The 20,040-nt window shown below is 48.2% G+C and overlaps 2 protein-coding genes and 1 long non-coding RNA gene across 3 annotated transcripts; all 3 read right to left on the reverse strand.

Annotated features, from left to right (window-relative positions):
- Positions 1-2,241: 2,241 nt before the first annotated feature.
- On the reverse strand, positions 2,242-7,262 carry ZC3H10 (zinc finger CCCH-type containing 10). Its single transcript, XM_021687241.2, has 3 exons — positions 7,247-7,262; positions 6,400-6,463; positions 2,242-4,926 (listed from the first exon to the last, which is right to left on the reverse strand). The coding sequence occupies exon 3, from the start codon at positions 4,869-4,871 to the stop codon at positions 3,564-3,566; it is 1,308 nt and encodes a 435-aa protein (XP_021542916.1). The 5' UTR covers positions 4,872-4,926; positions 6,400-6,463; positions 7,247-7,262; the 3' UTR covers positions 2,242-3,563.
- Positions 7,263-7,783: 521 nt separating this feature from the next.
- Positions 7,784-9,004, reverse strand: LOC110577811. Its single transcript, XR_002480143.1, has 3 exons — positions 8,840-9,004; positions 8,432-8,454; positions 7,784-8,152 (listed from the first exon to the last, which is right to left on the reverse strand). It is a non-coding gene; the product is annotated as an uncharacterized LOC110577811 (long non-coding RNA).
- A 3,243-nt stretch (positions 9,005-12,247) lies between these two features.
- On the reverse strand, positions 12,248-19,656 carry PA2G4 (proliferation-associated 2G4). Its single transcript, XM_044915388.1, has 13 exons — positions 19,388-19,656; positions 17,344-17,472; positions 16,955-17,060; positions 16,794-16,863; positions 16,475-16,567; positions 14,646-14,709; positions 14,340-14,418; positions 14,112-14,190; positions 13,883-14,016; positions 13,483-13,577; positions 13,019-13,146; positions 12,805-12,858; positions 12,248-12,577 (listed from the first exon to the last, which is right to left on the reverse strand). Exons 1-13 carry the CDS (start codon positions 19,473-19,475, stop codon positions 12,512-12,514), a joined length of 1,185 nt encoding a protein of 394 aa, XP_044771323.1. The 5' UTR covers positions 19,476-19,656; the 3' UTR covers positions 12,248-12,511.
- Positions 19,657-20,040: the final 384 nt, after the last annotated feature.

A 20,040-nucleotide genomic window follows, 5' to 3' on the forward strand; every position in this document is an offset into this window, starting at 1 on the left:
CAGGATCAGCAGCTGCAATGCAGGCACCAGAACAAGTCAACAGGGTGGGTCCCTGCCCAGAGAAAATTCTGCTACCCAGGTGCCACCTGGTGGTGATGAGCAGTAAATCAGTAACGGGGGAAAGCATGGCCGTTTGTTAGAGGAAGTGTCTAAGTGATGAGAATACCAAGACTTCCTGGATTTGCCATCTGCATCTATATGTAAACTTCATTTAAGTCCTAGGGGAGGCAGAGGGCTACACGTGGTAATCTAGTCCTTGCCCTCTCTTCAAGATGGAAGGGACAACGGGATTTGAGGAAATTTCCTCTATTATTCCTCAAAAGTTACTGCAAAGTAGTTTTATCATTAGAACTTTCTGCCTGAATAAACTCCTGGCTCCGTTCCTTACTAGTTGCAGAACCCTGGGCAGCTGACTCTCGTTAGGCCTGCTCTCTCCTCTACAAAACGGGTTCCATAACAGTACCCATTGTGTCAGTGAGATGGTGCATGGAAAGTGCTAGCACAGTGCCTTGGCTTATATTGTTAAGTGCTTAGCTATTCTTCTAGAACTGTTCATCTCCCATGCAGCAAGACAAGAACTTTTGGGGAGCCCTTCAAATATTTGAAGATATCTATTAGGTCTCCCCCCAATCTTGTCCGTTTTTTTTTTTTCCTGCTACCCCACTGGTTTATCGATGGGCCTCTTTAAAAATTACATTTAGAACACACAATACGTTAGGAGTGGTTCCACTCAGACACGGTAGACCCACTCTATTTACAGTGCATTACTACGGTTCTGTTACCCTTATGGAGCTCCTCAGAAGGTGCCTAAAACATAGCAGGCTCTTAATATTTATGAATCGACCTACTAGGAGGCCTGAGATTTTGTTTTTACAACCAACTGGAAGTGCTATGTTGTTTTCATGTGAATTACTGCTAATAGAGATCTCTGCATTTCTTCCTCAGGCAGGCTCAAGCAATTTTTTAGGGGGAGGGTCAATCCAAATTGATCCAAACTGTCCTCTTGGATTAATTCAGTGAATCCATATTACAGCACTTTCAGCATTACTTGGTATTTCCTTGTGTTACTGTTGATAATAGGGCTTTTCATATTTTTATACAAGTTTTTATTTTTTTTTTTAACAGAACATAGCCCTTGGGTATATCACTAGAGACTAGAGGTTTCTCTAACAAAACGCACTAATCAACATTTACTAGGCACAGATGTTGAGTTTTGACCCACCAAACTCGACTATTAACTGAGCTGTGATTACTGTCTTATCCGCAATGACTGAGCAGGTGAGAAGCAGGATAGCAGCCCTGCCATCTGGGAACTGGCCTGGCACGGTGGGGCTTCGGGTCTGCTAGGGGCTGAGCTGAGCTCACGGCTGGGAAATGGTGTTCTCCTACTGGACACAATCTCACAAAACAACATCACACAAGGGCATCAGTGACTGTGATGAAGTGAGGCAGAAAACAAGATCACACTTCACAATTTTGTTTAAACACGAAATATGGTCGGTGTGCAAATCATGAAATAGCAACCATCCCCCTCTCCCAGGTAATGAGTGACTGCTGCTTTGTCACCAATTTCAGCTTCACTCTGTCTGCCTTTTTCCTAGATAAAAGATACCCAGTCACAGAAGTGTCCCTGCTTCCCTGACAGCACCCAATCCAGAGTCAAGCCCCACTTCCTTGAACCTTCCCCCAAATCACTTAACCAAAGTCCAAGTCCTGATAGTCCTTTCTAATGCCCCCTTGCTAGGACACACCATGGATCCCATGCGCCAGGTTTTCTCCACCACTGCAGTGAGCATTAAACCCAGCTTGTTCGACTACAGGTGTATTCCTGGCGGCCTTTAGCTGGCGTATGTTAATAAGGAACATACAATGTCTGCAGTTTCCCAAATCTACCCCTTTAGGGATACTCAGCAAAAAGAAAACAGGATTTGGCTGGGATGAACTCATGTTGGTATCTATGATCACATTTGTCTCTAAATGCTTATAAACCATCTCTTTTAATAATCCAGAATTGTGCCAGAAAAATCAACATTAAGCTTATCAATGTGTGGTTTCTAAAGTCCACAAACAGTATTTCAGTATTTGCCCACTTTTAGTCTATAGGCAATTTCTCTTTCTTTTTTATGACCAGCCTTGATTTAGCCCACCATCTCCAATCCCAGGTGTAACCTGAGTGATCAACCAGACAAGAAAGCAAGAGGTAGCAGGAGATATGATGGGGGAAGCACAACTCAGAATCACTTTCTCTACCCCAAATCCACTGTCCCGTCATACACCTGAGTTGTTTCCCCTACATCAACCATGAGCTGAGGAGGAACTGAGGTTTGGCTCTGGGGGCCCCTGGCCTTACTGACTCTTAAATGGATTTAAAACCTCTGTGGTTCTATTTGGAGGCAGAGGAAAGAGATGAACACTGCGGCTCGTGTCCCCAGAAGAACTTTCCTTTTCCCAGCACCTCCCAAGCCTTGAAGGCTTAAGGCATTGTAACTGAGGAAGGGATGGGGTAAGAGGGATATTAACTGACATCAACAACTCAGAGAGCAACTGCCACCTGCCCTACTGTTTGAATAAGGGAAGGATCTGTCAATATATATCCCATTCCCATTTCCCAGCACAGCCACCCCTCCTTAGTACCTGCCCCCCTAAATGACCCCAGGAGCCCTGGTTACTAAGGTATCCTGGGAATAGTACATGCAGATAGAAACCAGAACAGAGGGGACTATTTTTAAACTAGACTAGGTGGCTCCAATGCTTTTACCCCACAAAGCCCCATTTGGTCTTGTTCTGGGTCCCTACCCTTCACACGTGGCCTCAGCCCAACCTTATCCAAGCTATGTGAGGGTGGGTCTTTATCCCATTTTGGCATGAGATCTATTTACTGCTCCCATCTTCCACACAGAATATCTAAGCAAGTTTTCACTGCCTCCATTTGTTAAAAATAATTCTTTTTTTATTTCTTTGGAAAGTGGTGGGCCCTGCCCTATGGATTTCCAGGCCAAGCCAAGGTAATGAACGCTCCCCTCGTCTTTGGGCTGGAGTACTATGGTCCCCACCTTCCCATGGGCCCAGGAACAGTTCCTGTATTGTCCAACTCCACTAGGCCCCCAATTGTCTGAAGGCTCCTATCAGGCCTTCTCTCCTGGCCACCCACTTCCCAATCTTTCCTGGCTTTCCCTCTAGGCAGGGTATTTTTTTTTTCTTACAAAGCCAGTGCTGGAACCTGTGCTATACAGAAGAGAGGACAAGACCAGGATGTCCCCGTCTTCCCATCAGGGGACATACAGCCCCTCGGTCAGTCCTTCCTCTCTGCTGGCTTCAGTCTGCACTCCTATGCAAGCCCCCTCTGTGAGGCTTGAAGGAAGATGGACAAGAGGACCCTCATAAAAGGGAGGTGAGAGAAAACAGACCAGCCCAACCCCTTCTCAGAAGCAAACTCCTGGTAGTCTCTCATCCTAGTTCTTGAGTGAGCCCTTTAGACAGGGCCTGGGAGGGCTAGGCGAGCGGGTAAGGGCCCCTCGACCCCAGCCCTGGGAGGCTATACCAGGGGAGTGTCCATAGCCCCCTCAGTGTGGCATGGCTGTGATACGCATGCTCTGGGAAGCGATGGGGTAAGTCACCATGGGAGTGGTGGTGTGGCTCATTGTGATTCCTGCCAAAGGCTGGGCCATCGATACAGCCACAGGGGCCACAGGAGCCACAGATACAGCCACGGGAGCCATGGAGACAGGTGGGGGTGCCATGCCCTGGGCAATTGTTTGAGCCAGAGCCGCTGACAATGGTGTGATCTCTGGGTTCAAGTGTGGGGGTGGGGGTGGTGGAGCAGCAGGAGGTGCAGCATTAGTTGGGGGAGCAGCCGGAGCTCCAGTGGGGGCCACCAGTTCTTGCTGGGATACGGGGCGAGGCTGTAGAGCCTGGCTGCTGAGAGTAGTGTGAGTCTGGGCAATGCCATGGTTAAAAGTGGCGACAGTGCCCACGGTGGGGGCCAGAGTCTGCTCCGTCGCTGGTGCAGTAGAGCTCAGGGTCATGACCTTGGCCTGATTGCGGAACTGGGCATTTTGTTCCAGCAGTACCTCATTGGTGGCCAGCAGGTTGCTGACCTGCTTCTTTAGCTCCTCCACCCGCTTCCTGAGCATGGCATTCTCCTCCTCCAGCAGTCTGCACTCCACCCCTCGGGGTGGAGCCAGGCCATATTCATAGGATTCAAAATGGGGGCCATCTGGGGGGCAGCATCCACCTCGCCGGCGCTTGGGGCCTGGCTCATGGTCCTCAAAGCCCCTGTCAGGGAGGTCGTAGATATCATAGAGGTCATGACGTCGTCCCGGGGGGACCGGGCCTGTTGAGCCGCCACCACCACTGCCACCTCCACCCCGAGCATCAAACTCAAAATCCCGTTGCAAGTGGCGGAACTTGCACTTGGCTCCTCTCTGGCAGTCACCCTTGAGAAAGTCGCGGCAGATAGGCACCTCCTCCTTGCCATTGGGCAGGTCAGCTGGTGAAAGGCCCAGGCCGGCTGCCACTTTCTGCCTCAGCCGAGGGGGAAGCTCTCCTGTCTTCTTATAACCATCCTCATCCTCCTTGGAGCCATGGATGAATCGGCAGTTAGGGCGGCTACACTCCTTGTTCTGGAAGTCATGGCAGAAGATGAACTCATTTTTGCTCACCCCCAAGTTGGATACCTCACTCATGTCTGGATGGCGATAGCGGCAACGCTTGCCTCGCTTGCACACGTTCCTCAGGAAGTCTCTACAGATGGCATCTGAGCTGGCCCCGCCACTGCCCACCCCTGCCCCACTGGCCTCCTCACTGCCACCGCCTCCAGGGCCTCCACTGCTGCTCCCAGTGCCGTTGGCATAGCTGTCCCGGTCAGGCATCCTGGTCCCCCCCAACTCAGGGCTTTCTTCTTTTTCTTGCCACCCTTGGTGACCACTAGGAAAGAGGAGAACTGTGTCAAAAAGGAATCTTCCAGAGAGGCCACATTCTTCCCAGCTATACAGCAGGCAGTCCAGCAAGAGGCAGGCCAGAGGGGCAATGGCTTTGGAGATGGAAAATCTAAGGGATGAGAATTCTGGCTGGACTGGCTGGCTTGTCAGAAGTCCCGCCCAGGCCCTTGTGCACCTGATCTGGGCCAGAATGATTCACACTAGCCTGACTAATGGCAGAGGTGGCGGGGGGGGAGCTGGGGTGAAGCCACCTCATCTCACTAATGATGTTAGGCCAAGGAGCAGGCAAGGAGAAAATAGTGTTGGGTTTTATTTCCCCTTCTGAGCTGACCTTATTAAAGTCGAGGAAGTGAAATTAAAACTGCTGTCTCAGTGTCTCAGTAGGTTATGAGAAGACTGGGAAGTGGCCAAGATGGGCTGGTGAGCTTACTAGGGCTCTGAATATTGGGACACTGCAGACAAAACTTCCCTTAACTCCTCTTCTATGGGATCTCAGGTGAGGGCACTGTGAAGTATCAGATCTCAAGACCTCAGGAAATCCTAAGTGAAGAGATTGGTGTCACCAGCTTGAGGGCAGTCCCTAAACCTATCATTTTTTAGTATTCTCTCCCAGCTCACCACCGCTCTCAACTCATGCGGTCAGCCCCCTCCACTCCATTTCAGGATAAGAGTTCTACAGCTGGAATCTCCACTTACAGACCCCACCACCACCACCAAAGGACCAAGCCATTTGTGGTAAGATCAAGGTGGGAGGAAGGAGTTAATTTCACAGGAACAAGTGACCTTTCTTTCCCCATTCTACACCCCCCCTCCTATTCCCCATTAGAAGATCCCACTGACATCAAACCACACCATTCCTCACCCCATAAAGATCCTCTTTATTTATAGACTCTATGAAAGTTTTTTAAGTTTCCTCTTTCCCAAGAGAGCTCTGGAATGTCAGTCCACTGCCCTGGTTCTAGCCCTCCCCTCTCCCCACCCCCAAGAAGACTGGGAGTCCCTGCCACCACGTGTCTGACCTCATAAGCCTTTCTAAGACAGTGATCAGGCTCCCCCTGCTGTTCATATAAGAAAAACTTCATATTGTTTCCTCTTGAGTATAAGGGAATCTTTCCTGGTTTCTTTGGGCTTCATCTCCCCCCAGCCACCTTCCCCATTGCCTTGACTTTGCCTTCAGGGCTTCCTAAAATGAACCAACCAGATCAGAGCCCAGAGTTACAGAAGAATCTGTAAAAGAAGAGGGATCCTCTTTCTCCAAAGGGATGTAGTCCCAGAACAGAAACAATCAAGGAAAAAAGAATGGTAGATAGGAAGATACAAACTTTTACTAAAAGTGAAATGCCCTGGTGAAAGATAAATACTATCTCTCTAAGCCTGAACCATGCTGCAAGTCCCACCAGAAGCAGATAATCAAGTATAATATTCCTCCCCACCCAAGTGTCCCAGGATAGTTCAATACCTGAGGTAGCTCAGGTGAAGTCCGGGGCTCCTGTGGGTCTCCACCTCCACATCACTGCTGGGTTCTGATCAGGAATAAAAAACAAACAGAGACTGGGTAGGAGAAGGAGTAAGAACACAGGACTATAAAATGTTTGTTCAATAAAGAAGTTTGACAAAATGGCAAGAGCTCTGAACACTTCCAAGATTTCCTTCCAGTTCAAGCTGAACTTCACCTGTCAAGGGGAGAAGTTATCAGTAAGAAGAGTAAGAAGATAGAACTAATCTGGAGAGCCTAGGAGGACGGGTTGGAAAACCAGCCCTGGGTGAACAAAGGGTGAGTGGTGCCCTGCCTCAAGATGAAGGAAAATGTGAGGATCAGAGCCCGGCCTAGGGTTGAGATTAGTTAACTCTGAATGGGGAGTCGTGCAAGGGCAGCGGCTGACAGTGCAGTGGGATGGCTGATTAGACTTGGAGGCGGTGATTATGACGCTTCGCAACACCCCAGAGTTTGGGGAAAAAGTCCTAGGAGTTTCCCACAAGTCTTCTAGCTTGCCAGGTTCTGTGCAGTGCGACCGGCGCTCAGCCGTGGACCAGACGAATAGGACACTAAGGGAGCACAAGTGAAGCGGGAAGGGGAGATTCCAGGTGACATCAAGCTGCGGGGATGGGCAGGGCTGTGACGTCACGGAGCTGGCGTTTGCTCGCGAAGCAGGGTCAGTCAGAAAAAGGGCTCGGCCCTGGGGCGTGAGAAAGAAACAGCTCGGTCCTGGGGGGCCTTGTGTAGCCCGGCCGAGCCCAGCTGCTGGGCCGGCCCCGACTCCTCCCCTCCGGGCGCGGCCTCTACCTAAGTCTCCCGCCTCCCTCACCTGCCGCCGCCGCCGTAGTTGCTGCTGCCGCCTGCCGGTCCTCTAGCTTCGACAAAGAGCCGCCTACCCTATCGCCCTTCCGCTTCCTGCGGAAGAAATGGCGCTCTAGCCACAGACCCGGAACTACTCTATGGTGTACAAAGTGCTTGTGCAGATACCAACAGGAAGCTCCCGGCAAGCTTTGCGCGTCACCATAGCAACCCAGCCCAACAGCACAGTAGGGCCCCCAAACGGGAACTTAGTACCTGTAACGTAGGCCCAGACAAGAGTAGGGGCGGGACCGCCGTCTGCGCCTAACTTGGCCGCGAACCACCTTGAAACCGGTCCCCGTGCGCGTACTACACCCAGTATGGGAGGGGCCCCCCAGTTATCCAGCTGCTCCGAGGGCCCGCGGACCAGATGTTAGCCAAGGACGGGAGTCACTGTAGCCCATGTAGCGTGCTTGACACTACAGCATGGGGTATTCAAGAGGGCCTGCTGCACTGATCCAGAACCCCCCCAGCCAATGAAACCATAAAAACCACGTATCAGACAAGAGCATTTTTTTCTTCAGCTAAGACAGCAGAAGAGATGATTTATTGTACACGTGTTACATCCAGCCACAAATGAAAACAGAATTAGTCCCGAAAGTCACAGGTCCAGGGCAAAGGACCAAAAGGGACTGTTTTGGTATGAACAAGGCAGGTCTCTTCAAAGGTGGTCGTCGCGATCAGATGGCGATGGTGTAGAGCCCTTGAATTAAGGGCTCTAGAAATCAAGCTCTAGAAAGTAGGCATGCAGTCCAACAATTGGTACCAGCGCCCCTGGCCTCTGGCTTTCCTTCTTTCTGCTCCTGTGGCTCCATGGGTGCACAAGTTAGAGGTTTACTTGGACCTCTGCCTCATCTTTCTTCTTTTACGCTTCAGCCTGAAAAAGCAGACACGGGAATCATCTCCTGCCCACAAACCCAAGTTCAGTCTTTCCCTCCCATCTTAAAAAACGTGCATCCGATACCTGAGGTGGCAAAACAAGCAAGCACTTGGTCCTATTATCTTGTGTTCAATCCCTGACTAGTAAAGGCAATACTTAGAACTGTTTTTCACCTAAAGTTCTTTCAGATTTCTAAACCAAATGTTCCTCCCACGTTTTGTCCGAGGCACGCTACATTTCCCTCTTCCCGTTTTGGCCGGTCAAGTCTCAACATACCTGCGCATTCGCTTCTTCCTCCACTGGCAACCGATCATAACCAGAGGCAGTGAATAAAACAAGAGATTATTAGCTTTAGTAACAGGTTTAGGCAGGGATGTGAAGGGCATTATTTAAAACCTGGCAGGTTCCTGCCCAAGCAGTAACCCTATCAGTAATTTGGACTCCCACCCTCACTCGCCGACATAAACATGAATCCCGCGTGCGCTTTTCTACTCCCGCCCTCTCTACCCACACTACATAGCCACCTCCTGTGCTTCTCCCCAAATTATCCTTCCTCCCCCACGAGCTCTTGGGCACCCTTGAGAACCCAGCGGCTCGGGAACCATGGCGGACTTCCCTTGCCTGGCTATCCCCCCACCGATCATCAGTAGCTACTGCCTCAGGTTACTGCCAGGGACTGCTTACCTTGGCTCTCATGGCGCAGACGTTTCTACAGGTAAAGAGAAAAAGGCCACAGTTAGTTTGCTGTAATGATGGCAAGCGCAGAGATCAGATGTTAATGGATTGTGCACGGATCCGGACACACGCAACAATCACACTCACCCAAAAAGATGGCGCTAAGGCCGAGAGAGCGCCAGCAGCCCGCCTCCACTTATTTAATAGGGAGTTGTGTCGTCACTTCCGCTATTTCACCCTCCAAGGGCGGGACTACCCAAGGGGAGAAACAATGGGTTTCGGCCCCTCAGGTGCCAGATTAAGTGATTGAATTAGCAGCGCTCTTGGAAACATTTTAAATTTGAGTTACAAAATTCCCCTTCCCCAGTTTTCTTATGAGGCCATTGTATTATTTCAACGTGAGCACATATTTCCAATGTGGGACCGAGAGGTGCCGACGAACAGATGATAGTGACTTCCGCCTTCCCTCTCACTGCTTCATGGGAGTTGCAGTTTCCTGGGGACACCCTCCATTTTATTATGGATAAGTGCGGACTCTCCAAAAATTCCTGACTTCTTTTACTGGTTTATTTTCTAAATTGCTGTAGGGAGATTCTATCTCGGAACTTACGAAGATCCTAAGATTACAGAACGTGGGAAGATGTAAAGTGGGGAGTCGAGAAAGCCGTCATACTACAAAAAGAGACCTTTGTAATTTAGATCAACGCTTTTTTCTTGTCAACCACGGTCTTTCCCCACAATATCTGAGGCTGAATGAATGTCACAGGGTTCCTGGCCACAGTGCATCTTGTTCAGAAGATACTTCAGTGACTCTCCCTCTACCGAGGGGTGAAGATCAAATCAATAGACAGAGGAAGCAAGATCAGCTGTCTTCTCTAGAGAATATTTGGTGTTAAGATAAAGAACTTCCCAGTTTCGCGGTATGGTCAGGTCAGAAGCACTCAGAAAACATAGCCATAGGTTTGGCTATGGAAACTTGACTTAGGAAGGATGAAAAAGAACCCTCTACCATACAGACGTCACCTTTTATAATAAGAGACTGTAAGGCTTTTGGTGATCATCCTTTCTTCGTGGTTTCCCTTTATAATTTATACGGTAACACTTCACCTTTTTTTTTTTTTAAGATTTTATTTATTTATTTGAGACAGAGAGCACATGAGAGGGGGGAGGGTCAGAGGGAGAAGCAGGCTCCCCGCCGAGCAGGGAGCCCGATGCGGGACTCGATCCCGGGACTCCAGGATCATGACCTGAGCCGAAGGCAGTCGCTTAACCAACTGAGCCACCCAGGCGCCCACACTTCACCTTTTTAACTCTGGAAAAAAAAACTTTGTTTTTTTACACTTAGGACCCTCATTCCAAGCTTTTAAGTAGTTCTAGTATTGTCACCATCAGAATACGAAAAAAATTTTGAGAATAAAAAACCCCAGCAACGTTCTATCAAGTCCACCAGGATTTCACCTGTTGATTGCCCACTATAGCTGACACCTGAACACAGGTTTGACTGCCATGGGTAGATGTACCTGTGGAGTTTGAATATACACACAATATTGTAAATGTATTTTCTTTCTCTCTGATTTTTTTCTTTTTAAGATTTTGTTTTTTTAAAAGATTTTCTTTATTTATTTGACAGAGAGAGACACAGTGAGAGAGGGAACAGAAGCAGGGGGAGTGGGGGAGGGAAAGGCAGGTTCCCCACGGAGCAGGGAGCCCGATGCAGGGCTTGATCCCAGGACCCTGGGATCACGACCTGAGCCAAAGGCAGACGCTTAAGCGACTGAGCCAGCCAGGCGCCCCTTAAGATTCTGACAGAGACACAGCGAGAGAGGGAACAAGGGGGAGTGGGAGAGGGAGAAGCAGGCTTCCCAGGGAGCAGGGAGCTCAATCCCAGGATCCTGGGATCATGACCTGAACCGAAGGCAGAGGCTTACGGACTGAGCCACCCAGCTGCCCTTCCCTCTGATTTTCTTACTTTCTCTCGCTTACTGTACTAGAGTATATAATGCGTATAACATGTAAAATGTGTTAATCAAGTGTCATCCTACAGCTTCTGGTCAATAGTAGGCTATTAAGTTTGAGGAGCCAAAAATTACATTAAGAATTTTCAACTGTGCCAGCACCTTGGTGCCCCTAACCCTCATGTTGTTCAGGAGTCAACTGTAGTTCATAAGCTCTTACGAAGGGACCTATTCTGTTTTGTTTACTATATTATCTCCAGGTCAGCAATGCCTCACATCTAAGTCTAATAAATTATCCATCCATCTCAGACTGGCCCTGAAAAATTGTGTAATAGTAAAGGCATTCTTTATGGCTTCCTAAATCAAGATAAACACTTGTATATGGTGCTTTATTTTTTACAATACACCTTGTCCTGAACAAACTGCCACCAATAAGGGGTAAGATTTTACTCTAGAAAAATTTAAAAACTTTCAAAAAAAATTTAGTTTTAATTCAGACAATCTAGGATTTAGGTCTTCCCAACCCACAGTATTTCTCTTTTTAAGGCAGAATATGGCAATATAGAAAACTAGTTCCAAATGACCATCACTTCAACTGACATTTCCCCCACCTCCATCAAATAAGAGCAGCATATAAAGGCACATGATTATGAGCAAATCCAAATTTATTTTAACGCCATGTCATTTTCAACATGTTTAAAAACCTCATAAGTTAGCGGGAGCCCTAGTTCCCTGGGACAGCATGCCAGAGGTACTGAAACTCATCACCTTTCTCTCCAAACCCCTAGCAATTCATCCAATCCAAGTCCACAGCTTCAAAAAGCCAGGAGTTGTCTCTTCAGTCAGTCTGCTCCTCTGGTTCCTGGTCTTTCTTTCAGGGAGGGAGGTCAAAATATTTCAAACAGGGAACAAAACCACAGTTGAGCTTCCAGCTCAGGTTTCTAAGATGGAGCAAGGGAATGCACCGCCCCCCACCCCCCCTGACTCCAAAGAAAAAGACAAGGTTGAGATGGATTACTCCTTTACAGCTTTGTGAAGACAAAAAAAAAAAAAAAAAAAGTCCTGTAGAACAAAAATGACTAAAGAGATTTACAAATGAGGATCCATTTGACAGATGAGAATCCCTTAGTAAATGCAGGCTCCGGCTCCTAAAATGAGAGGGGCCTAACCAGACAGTCTGGATCAGAAAAGGAATCTGCCACATATGAATAAAAACAATCTGAAGAATATAGCTTCTCTCTATTTTGAGGCCTGGTAAAATACCTGGGGAGAGTGGGAAAAGAGAGGAACAAGGCCCAACAGATGGGAAAATGCTGACACTAGAGTGGTATAAAAAAATTTCAGCTGAGTTTTTAGTGGTGGTGGCTACTTTAGCCTTCTCCCTGTTCTGTTTTAGGGCCATAAACCTTGACCAAGCAGACAGTAGTAGAAAAAGGCTAGAAAGAGGGGCTTGAAGACGATGAATTTTGACTCCTGATTTTATTATTCAATTTCTCTTTTCTATTTAAAGTAGTCTTCGGTGGCTGGGAAGCCTGGCCTCCCAAGACCAGAGTCAGTTGGAGCTGGTTGTTGTTGGAAGGGGTTGGGTGGGGACAGGGATGGGGGCAGGGAGACCCTGCTCTGTTGGCGGTCCTGGGTGGAGAAGACGAACTGCACTTCACAGAGCCTGGGGCGTGGTGGGAGGGGGATGAGGCAGGAGCAGCAAGCTGGGGAGATGGGACCCACCTCAGTCCCCAGCTTCATTCTCTTCTAATGTTTCCCCACTGGTGGCATTCTCTGCAGTCTTGGAGGCCTATGTTCATGGAAAGGAGAGGAAGACTTCTCAATTTCCAACTACTTGCAATAGTATCTGGGAGACCAAGGACAAAAATATCCTAATGCTCTAGGTCAGGGCTGAGGTGGGGGTGGGGAGAGAGGGAAGTAAGGATATACAGAAATATGTAAGCCCACCACAACCCGGGAAGGCAGACTAAAGAGGGATCAGGTTCACCCTGCCAGAGAGCGAAGATCATAACACACCTTCTTTTTTTTCTTTTTCTGGGTTTTCCGACTTGCCGAACTCTGGAGGAGGGCCTGGAAAATAGGAGGAAGAAGGAAAACAAATCTTGAGCAATGTAGAAAAAACACAAAGTGTCACTCTCAGTATCGGTAACTCTTTTCAGGACTTTGTTGATACCTCATTCTCACTCCCAGGACAGGTGCCATATGCTCACACTTTCTATCACACACTGACCTTTAGCTCTGCATCCTGGACCTCCATCTCAGACTTGTAGAGGTCAGGTTCAAAGGGACCACTGGTTATCCGCATGGGGCCATTGGGCATGAGGAGGACTGTAAATTTAAACTGGGCAACAAATTCACCTACAGGAGAAAGGAAGTGTTTTTTTTTTTTTTTAAAGATTTTATTTATTTATTTGAGACAGAGAGAATGAGAGAGACAGAGAGCACATGAGAGGGGGGAGGGTCAGAGGGAGAAGCAGGCTCCCTGCCGAGCAGGGAGCCCGATGCGGGACTCGATCCTGGGACTCCAGGATCATGACCTGAGCCGAAGGCAGTCGCTTAACCAACTGAGCCACCCAGGCGCCCCGAAAGGAAGTGTTTTTGGTAAAATGCTCCCTTGTCGTACTCTTTTCTGTAAGCTAGAGGGAGGGGACCCTAATCAGGGGCTCCAAAGTGAAGCTCTCTCTTAGAACTCACCCTCCTTCTCATAGAGAACATTAAATGGCTGCAGCAGTTCATGTTTGGCGCACTCCACCACACCCATCCGGGCCTTCTTCTCATCTTCAAATGCTCTGGGTGGGGGAAGACAAATTCAGGTATCCTTAACCCCCTATCAAGTCTTACCATTTTCCTCCTGGTTTTAAATAGCACCTACCCTCAGGCAGAAATCATGCTTAGGATTGCTCTTTCACACTACCTTCAGTGAGAGGGCAATGGGGAGAAGGAGAGAAGGCATGCATGCAGGCTGGAACTACAAGTCTAGGCAGGGGCGGGGTGGGAGGGGGGTGCGCTGGGAGAAGGAACAGTGTTCTTGGGTGTGTGGTCTATGAATCAGACTGGTTCCAAGTCCTGTTCTTGCTAAGTGAAGTCATAGTACCTTAAAGTAAATGGCATGGCATCAAAACGCCTTTCAACCTCACTGAAGAAGGCACGCGAAGTTTTCATTTTCAGGCCATACTGTTTAGAAGGGTCTCGTTTGTAAATGGTGGTTCTTTGCCCTGCATCCTTGGCCTAAAAGAGTAATAAGTTAGGTCACGTTTGGTCTGGCGCTCTTAGGACACACCCTCAGGCACCCCTCTTTGCTAGTTATGACAAACTCTCCTCACCTTGCCCTCTCCTGAGCTGACAAGAACATCCACAGCATATACTTCATGTACCTCAAATTCAGCTTTTTCATGGTCCTTCCTAAAAGAAATAAAAAGGGAATAATAAAAACAATGAGTAGTTCCTGGAGCTTGAAGTAGAAGGTAGACACGATTAGGCTGGGCGTATGGAAGAAAACATTCATGACTAGTCTCAGATGGTGGAAGGTGAAGGGTGGAATTGGCACCTACTTCTGCTGGTCTGTGGGATTCTGGATAATGGTTTTCTCTCCATCGATGACATGCTGCTTCAACTGATGTGACAACATACCTGTAGAAAGGGCAAAGCCATCTAGAATCCCAAAAGGTTTCCAAATCCACCCACCTAGGTCGTTTGATGAGGCAGGCAATGAGGGGAAAAATGCCTGGCTATGAAAACTCAGGGTAGTAAGGGTTTTGGCTTAGACTGGGCTAGAGCCAGGATGGATCCTCAAAGGAACAAAATCCTTAATTCTACTAAAGCACTCAGACCCTCAACCCTGTTATCTGAGGTCTCACCTTCTATTGGTGTGCAATTAAACGAGTGGGCAACTTTGTTCCAGGCTTCTGTCACTTGTGTGTTCTACAAGTACAAGATCAAATAACAGGTGAGATATGTACCAGGGGCCAACAAGTTCTCTACCGTGAGAATGAAAAGCACAAAAGAACTGAGAATCCCCATATCCTCTATCAAGAGCAACAATTCTCATTGGTTTTTCATTTCATAGCCCTTATTATCCCTAAACCTAAAAATACCTTACATTTGCATATCATTTTACAAAGTGCTTTCACAAAGATGGTCTAACTAGACAACAATTCTTAAAGGTGAATAGGACAGATCTATATCCCATATCCCAATTTCGAAGATGTAGAAACTGAGGTTCAGAAAGGTTAGGAGATTTGCCCAGAGTTAAGCCAGTTAACTGAAAGAAACTGGAATAAACCCAGGTTTCCTGGTGATAAATCCAGTGTTTAGTCCACAATATCTGTTGAGAGGGAACAACAAGCTCTGATTTTCCCCCTTTTACCTCTTTCAAATATGATCTGAGTCCCATCTAAGCTATTCCATTTGTTTCATGGAAAATGAAAAAGAGAGTTAACAATATTACTAAACTATGTGTTAGGTACTTTACAAGGATCATCTCAATTGTCACAACAACCCTGTGACAATAAGTGACAATTTTATTTTTCCTATTTTGCAGGTGAGGAAATCTGAATTCAAAGTTATTTTTAAGCAGTAAGGGGTGGCAACAGGGCAAGAACCCAGAAATTCTGATGTATGTCATAACTATACAATAGCCACTATACAACACTACCTTCCAGTGGAGATACACAGTAGTTAGTATATAAAGAATAAAAATAATCAATGTGCAAAGTAATTACAGCCAACACAATTGCTTACTATGTGCCAGGCACTGTTCAAAGTGTTTCATAACAGCTGTATGAAGTAGGTATCATAATAAGGAAACCAAGACAGAGGTTTAAGTAAAAATGATGTAACCAAGTAACAATGGGGATGAAGTACAAACTGATTAAAAGGATAAAGAACAAGAGAGCACAGGGGGAAAAAAGGGGGGGAAGCTTTAAGTATTAAACAGGACCCTGGAGACTGAAGTGTTAGAATAAATGTCTCCACTCATAATCTAAGATGTAAAATTGTATTAATTCATGACAGTTCATGATCCCTGGGCTTCCAAATAGTCTTGCAAGGCACAGAACTTTTGGCCTCTCTCTGCCACCAGTTTACTGATTTCTGTTTTATAAGCTTTTAAAGTTGCATTTTTTGGGGGTACCTGGCTGGCTCAGTTGGAAGGGTGAGGCGACTCTTGATTCTGGGGATGTGAGTTTGAGCCCCATGTTGGGTGTAGAGATTACTTAAGTAGTAAATTAGAAAAGTTTGTTTTTGTTTTTTGCATGTGTTTTACTGTAAGCGATATACCTCAAATTATTTTAGGAAAAGATGCACATCCAAAACACGAATAAGGAAGGATCTCTAGGCTCCATGAAGAAAGGGCCATATATCCCCATACACCCAGCATGGAACTTACTTATGATAGGCACTCAAGAGTTAACTGCCTCTTCTCTTTCAAAAATCCCATTCTAAGATAAAGCTAACTTTAAAGAGCTGTATTAGGGGCACCTGGCCGGCTCACTCAGTAGAGCACGCGACTCTTATCTCAGGGTGATGAGTTCAAGCCCCACCTTGGGTATTGAGCTTACTTAAAAAAAAAAAAAAAGCTGTTTTATAAGGGGGCTGCAGGAGAAGCTGGCAATTCAACAGAGGACAATTATAGCTGACTAATGCATCTTTGGCTCTATCATCTTTGGAGCTGGACTAAACAGCTTACCTGGTTTCCAGGTTTGACCAGGCGTAGGGCAGCTTCAGCACAAAGGTGAGCTGCTTTAATGACATCTGCTTTCCGCCCTGTTACTTGGGTCCCCTGTAGATAAGGAAATGCAATCAATGCTTTCTGGAAAGCACTGTAACTCAACTGGTCACTATGCAAGGCCAGCCAATGAGCAGGAGAGAAAACACTTTTCTCCTTTTATTTCTCTAGGGACTCTCTCAAAACGTTTTTGGTGGCAGGGGGTGGGAAAAAGAAGCAAGCAGCAGCATATTCTCCCCCACTCCCCACAGGTGGAACAAGTTCAAAGCAGGCCACCTACCTGAGCTACATCAACCACGAAAGTGTGAGCCACATTAGCGATGAAGCCATCCACATGGACCCCAAGGTCACTAAAAGGCAAGAGCAGAGCACAGCATTGGCAACTAGCACTATGCAAATGTTTAGGAAAAAGACAAGTGCTCTAAAATGGCTTAAGCTTACATTTTTACCAAGTCACCTTCCTTGAGAATATAGTCCTGGTCGCTCTTCAAAGGGGAGAAGTGACATACACAATTATTTACTGAAATGCTGGTGGGAAAGGCAATACCTGTAAAGAGACAATCATCAGCCTTACTGCCTTGCTGTCTCTCTCGCCCAATCTCTCTCTCTTGGAGCCCTGTTGCCCCTCAGAAAAATGGAAGGATTTTCTTCAGGGTCTTGCCTGTTTAATCAGTTTGGATTGGGTAGGAAACTGCTTGCATCCCACCTGCCATTCCAAATTTCCAAATATCTCAACCAGAGCTCGGGTGGGGGTTACATCATTACAATAAAACAAACAGGACTGAGTAAGGGTCAAACTTGGAGAATTAGTGGGGGATTGTTTTTTTTACCTTTCTTCATTTCTTTTTCTTTCTTGAAAATTTTCCCTGTCTCTTCCATAATCATGGCATCACCTTTCTCACACAGGCTCAGTACCGACACACCTGAGCAGGATGCTTCCACCAAAGACCGAAGTACCCCTGGGGACAGAATCCCACCATGTCAGCTCTGCATGTGTTGTCTAAGTTACCATCCAAACAATACCTAGAAGTTAAGAGTTTCTAATATTCCCTGGTGCCATTGCCCAAAGGTTGAAAGAGTGCACAAGTTTTGCCTCTTGGAATATACCTACCTATAATCACTAAATTTCTACCTTCCTCTTCCTAAAATAAGAAAGTCAACACACCCTTCCTTCCCTATAGAATGTGACAACTGGATAAACACCATCTGTCTCCCTAGTGAAGGGAGACTTTCCAAAGATACCTGTGGCGTGGTAAGACAGTTACGAAGTTCAAGGGGGTTCTCACCAAGGTAACCAACATACATGCAAAGCAGACTAGAAGAAATTTATAGGCGTCGGGAACAACAGGAAGGTAGACACAGAACTGCTGACTCGAAGCTGATGCATTGTTAAATGCTACCTTCTTCCCTTCTCAGACACCCCAATTAGATGTTAGTAATCTCAATCTGCGTAAACTTATTTCCTCATCAACCAGTGTATAAACCAAAGGGACTTAATCTAATTTTCCTGGACTTCAATTCAACAGGCTCATGGCTTACAGCTCTTAGCACATCTCAAAGAGGTGTAAGACCCGAAATAGTTTCAAACTGGTATCTGGGATTTTACAAGTGCCTCCGAAGTTATAAATTGCAAGGGAAAACTTTTTTTTTCTGATTCAAACCACTAATACTAAAAGGTACCCCAAATGGGGGTACTACACTAAATGCCCATTATGTTATAAAGCACTGTTCTGCTCACCGGATGTCCTCTCCATGGCCTATCCTGAACTACAGGTTTGATTTTTGTCATCTAGGTTTTGGTGATTCTTTGGAAATGTGAAAAACTCAGGTTTTCGGCCATAGGACTAAAGGGATCCTAAATACCTATCTTTACTGTCAAAACCATTCAAAAGCCCAAGCCCAAGCATTTTCTGTCCCCCTAACTGGGTATTAAAGTGAAAAGGTGAACTGGAAAGAGAGAAAATAGAAAGTGAGACATCTGCCTAGATTGGCAGGCAGCTGCTGAGAAAGTCAGAGCACGGTGGTAATAAGGATGACTTCTGAGATCCTAAAATCAGCCCCGCCCTGCCCTTTTCAGTACTATTTACAAGACTGCCTAGTTGGGGTGAGAACCTCAAAACACTTCTAGAGTTGTCAAGCCCCAGAGAACAATCAACTTTGACGGCTAACTAAGGCTATCTGCACAGATTGCTGGTAGTAATGAGTAACTTCAAGGAAAGCCAGATATATCTCCGAGCTGTGTTAGATCTCCAGGGGTGCCCTCCAACGGTCCCTGAGCTGGCCCAAGAGTAGAAGGGGGCCCCCACCAGCGAAGGAGCTGAAGTAAAAAACGAAAGACTCTAGCAAAGCACGTGGTAGGGAAGCCGGTGTCAAGAACGGCAGCAGAGGAAGACGGAGCCGGCGATCCGCATGGGAACCCGGCGACACGTGCCGGCTGGGCCCCAGACGCCGGGGAGCCAAAACAAAATAGAGGGGCGCTTCCGTCGCCAACAGCTGGGCGCTTCCTTTTCGAGGTGGCCTCGCCGCTGCCAGAATCAGAGGAGGCAGGGATCCGGACCGAAGGGTGAGGGGCTGAGGGTGAGCCCTGCCTCCTAATTAACGGCCTAAGGTCCGAGCCGGCTGGGGGCCCCCGCTCTGCGCTCTTCCCGGTCCGGGCCCGCACCTCCCCAGACTCCAGCCCAGGCCTGGCGGCACAGGTCCCAGGCGCAACACGGAGTCTTCCCACCACGCCACCTCCAGCGGACCGGAGCAGAGCCCTCAGTAGCTCACTCTGCATGACCCCACCGCTCCAGCCCCTCCAGAGCCAGCCCAGCACCGTCCCCTTTGCCTCCCCCTCTCAGCCTCGATCTCCGGACCCCCGAGGCCCGCACTCACGGTTGGCGATGTCGCCCCCCATCTTATACTTGGTCACGACCAGGTCCTCGGCGATAGTTTGCTCCTGCTGCTCGTCCTCGCCCGACATCTTCCCACCACCACCACTGCAGCCTCGTTCCCCCTGAGCCGCCGCCTCCGTCTCCCTTCCCAGCCGCAGGCTGTGGCTAGAGCCCCTTCGATCCGCGAGGAGAGCGCGAGCGAAAGCGCGAGCTAGCAAGGGAGCGGGCGGGCGAGCGAGAGCGAGAAGCTCGAGCGCGCGGGCTGAGGCGCAAGGCACGCTGGGACAACGAGTCCTTTCTACAGACCGCCTCTAGCCGACCTTGTGGACTCTTGAACTACAACTCCCAGCCCGCCTTTCGCGCCCCTAAGCCAGGCCCTGGGGCCTTGCCCTCCGAGGGCCTCGCACGCCGGAATCGCCGAGCACGCTGGGAAGGGTCAGGCTCCGGCGGGAAGGCGGAGTCGTTGGCGAGCCTGGGGGGAAGCGTGGTCTCTCCCGGAAAAACCACATCCACCAGGAGCACAGAGCGAGAACCCGTAATAGAGAGGGGCGGGCTAAAGGGAGAAGGGGCGGAGCTACGGCGGGGCCACGGGAGTAGAGGCAACTGGGCAGGGTGGAGTCTCGGCGGTGGGGGGAGTGACTACGGTAAGGGCGG

Source organism: Neomonachus schauinslandi, chromosome 5 (genome assembly GCF_002201575.2).
Source record: "Neomonachus schauinslandi chromosome 5, ASM220157v2, whole genome shotgun sequence".
Lineage (NCBI taxonomy): Eukaryota > Metazoa > Chordata > Mammalia > Carnivora > Phocidae > Neomonachus > Neomonachus schauinslandi.

Coding starts and splice junctions, on each gene's coding strand:
- ZC3H10 (XM_021687241.2), bottom strand. CDS start 4,871: ATGCCTGACCGGGACAGCTATGCCAACGGCACTGGGAGCAGCAGTGGA.
- PA2G4 (XM_044915388.1), bottom strand. CDS start 19,475: ATGTCGGGCGAGGACGAGCAGCAGGAGCAAACTATCGCCGAGGACCTG. Junction 14,191..14,339: donor AATCCCACAGACCAGCAGAA/GTAGGTGCCAAT, acceptor TATTTCTTTTAG/GAAGGACCATGAAAAAGCTG. Junction 14,017..14,111: donor TCAGCTCAGGAGAGGGCAAG/GTGAGGAGAGTT, acceptor TTACTCTTTTAG/GCCAAGGATGCAGGGCAAAG.